This window comes from Rhagoletis pomonella, unplaced genomic scaffold (assembly GCF_013731165.1).
Source record: "Rhagoletis pomonella isolate Grant_MI unplaced genomic scaffold, Rhpom_1.0 Rhpom_scaffold_03862, whole genome shotgun sequence".
NCBI classification, from domain to species: Eukaryota; Metazoa; Arthropoda; class Insecta; order Diptera; family Tephritidae; genus Rhagoletis; species Rhagoletis pomonella.
The window spans coordinates 14,150-17,004 of NW_023462413.1; the positions used below are offsets into that span (position 1 = coordinate 14,150).

General features: G+C 37.1%; 1 protein-coding gene across 1 annotated transcript; it reads left to right on the forward strand.

Moving 5' to 3' along the window:
* The first annotated feature begins 213 nt into the window (after nucleotides 1-213).
* On the forward strand, nucleotides 214-2,377 carry LOC118754418 (alpha-1,2-mannosyltransferase ALG9-like). Its single transcript, XM_036489292.1, is given in 5 exon segments — nucleotides 214-474; nucleotides 526-894; nucleotides 946-1,423; nucleotides 1,479-1,973; nucleotides 1,975-2,377. Coding segments are annotated over 5 exon segments (1,833 nt in total). The 5' UTR covers nucleotides 214-358; the 3' UTR covers nucleotides 2,350-2,377.
* Nucleotides 2,378-2,855: the final 478 nt, after the last annotated feature.

Genomic DNA, 2,855 nt, shown 5'->3' on the forward strand with positions numbered 1-2,855 from the left:
CTCGCTCTAACGCATAGAATTCTTATTAGAGTACGTATTCTTATCGGATATGTAGCTCTAACAAAGGGAAACTTTTTTGACAGTTCGAACAAAAAATTTGTAAGTGTGTATGAGATGACTAAAAAGTTGTGAATGTGTTTGTAAATCGTTTGATTTTCAGGGGAAAGTGGTGAGCCGTGGCTGGCAGGGACCCTTGCTAAACAACCAGAGTTGTTCTGGTGCTAGAAATGTACCAGTGTGAAACCTACCAATGAAACGATAGTGGCGATAGTCCTAAAACTATCGATAGTTAATTCAAGTGGTCAGACTATCGGTAGTATCGTCGATAGTTTGATAGCCCTTGCATATAGTCTTAAATATGGCTCCTCCGGCCGCACGTCAGCGATATAATGCAAATAAATCGGACAATGGAGTCGGTCTCACCAAGAAGCCACCTAGGAAGCTTGATAGCCAAAAAAAGGATTGCAAGAAGAGGTTCAAATTGTTTTCAGAGGTTAAACGTTTTTCAAAATTTATCATTCATAGTTCGAATGGAACGAAAATATCTTATACTGCGGCAAAAAATACAAAATCAACAATTGTCCCAAGCGTAGAAACAGCATTTAAGACATTTGTTAGTGCACGGTTATGCAGTGCTATATGGGCATATATATCTGATTGCGACGAAACTTTCAACTATTGGGAGCCACTTCATTATATCATTAATGGACACGGTATGCAAACTTGGGAATATAGCCCACAATTTGCACTTCGATCGTATACATATCTCTTATTACAAGGGGTGCCCGGATGGATATACCAAAAGCTTTTCAATCCAAGCCCTTTTTTAATATTTTACATGATACGATGTATTTTAGGATTTGGGTGTGCAGTTATGGAACGTTTTATGTATAAGTAAGCATAATTTTTTTTTTAAGTATTTTCTTTAATTTCTGAATATTATAGGTCAATCTGCCAAGAGTTTGGAATACATATAGGACGACTGTGGTTAATTTTTCAACTATTTAGTGTAGGCATGTTTGTATCAAGCACCGCTTTATTACCGTCTTCTTTCTCAATGTACTTTGGATGTGCTGCCATAGCTGCATGGTGGCAACTGAAGTACAGCCTAGCGATATTTTTTGTAGCTATTTCAGCCATCCTTGGCTGGCCATTTGCAGGATTATTGGGAGTTCCAGTCGCTTTGGATATGCTATTACATAAAAGAATGTGGAAAACGTTTATAACGTGGGCGTCTATTTCTGCAATAACAATTGGTTTACCGATGGTTGCAATCGACAGCACCTATTTCGGCAAATTAGTGATCGCACCTTTGAATCTAGTAATATATAACGTTTTTACTAGTCATGGACCGAATATATTTGGCACCGAACCATTGAAGTATTACTTATTTAATGGGTTTTTGAACTTTAATGTCATTTGGGTGAGTTAATTTCTGTTAAATAAAATTTAGTTTACTTATAACCTTTATATTTTAGCTGCTTTCTCTAATTACACCGGTTATGTTGGTGATTGATCACTTTCTAGTGCCTGCGAAATCCAAATCAACGCTTAATTTTCCACGATATTTATCATTAGCGCCTCTTTACCTCTGGCTGTTAGTTTTCTTTCCACAACCCCACAAGGAGGAACGCTTTCTTTTCCCCATTTATCCGCTAATATCACTGTGTGGAGCTATCACTGTCGATGTAATTCAACGCATTTTTTTTAGACTGAAGTCTGTGGTTAACAGTAAAACTATGGCAGGCTCCCACTATTTGGATCACACTATGTTCATAGCCGTTTTCGTTATGCTTGTAAGCACACTGTTGGGTTTGTCAAGAGTATTCTCTCTTTACCGAAACTATCACGCCCCTATGGATGTCTTCATGGAACTGAACCAATTTAAAGCGTCGCAACAATATAAGGACGATCGAATATATAACGTATGTATTGGGAAAGATTGGTATCGTTATCCTGGTAGTTTTTTTTTTGCCTACAAATAATTTTCGTTTACGCTTTTTGAAATCAGAGTTTCGAGGCATGCTACCTTTTTATTATGCCGATGGAGAAAATGCTACTCAAGTAGTGCATCCATATTTCAATGATATAAACCAAGAAAATGAAAGCGCTTATTTTGTTTACAATGACTGTGATTTTTTGATATATTTCGATGAAGGCAAATATACAGACCTAGAACCCAATTACACCAAATTCACCAAAGATTGGATCCCGTCGAAAACTTTGCCATTTCTCATCCCACATAAATCACATAAGCTCTTTAGAGCTTTCTATATACCATTTCTAACTGATAATTATACTTCATACGGAAGTTTTTATTTATTAAAGCGGAAAATAAAATTAAGTTAAAATAAAATTATAGTTTAAAAAACTAAAACCTCGCTATTAAAATTTCCATTCGTACTGTCATCAGGTTACTTTAAGAATGTAAGTTTAAAGTAATTCCCATTCGTACTGTCATCAGGTATGTAACTTGAGAATGGAAATCGCTGCTTCTTTTTGGTCAGTGATTTCCAAAGTGGTCCAGGTGTCCAGGTGTCCACGGGAGACTCGACGGGGGTCTACGTTGGCGTGAAAAAAACATTTGGGACCATGAGTTGTAAGTGGGCGTCCACGAAAATTTATATGGTTTCGACAGTAAAGAACCAAAAAGGTTGCTTGATAGCCTCTTTATTTAACTTGATTTTTTTTCTGAGTGGTGTATAGTGCTCTTGACGCACTGCTGAACTTATCATGACTTTGTGTTATCTTACGTGGGGAAGCCTTAAAGGCCACCTGCAGACTAAAAAGAACCGGATGTTGGTATAAAACTGAGATTCAATACTGTTGAGTTCCCTGAGACTGAATGCTAGTTT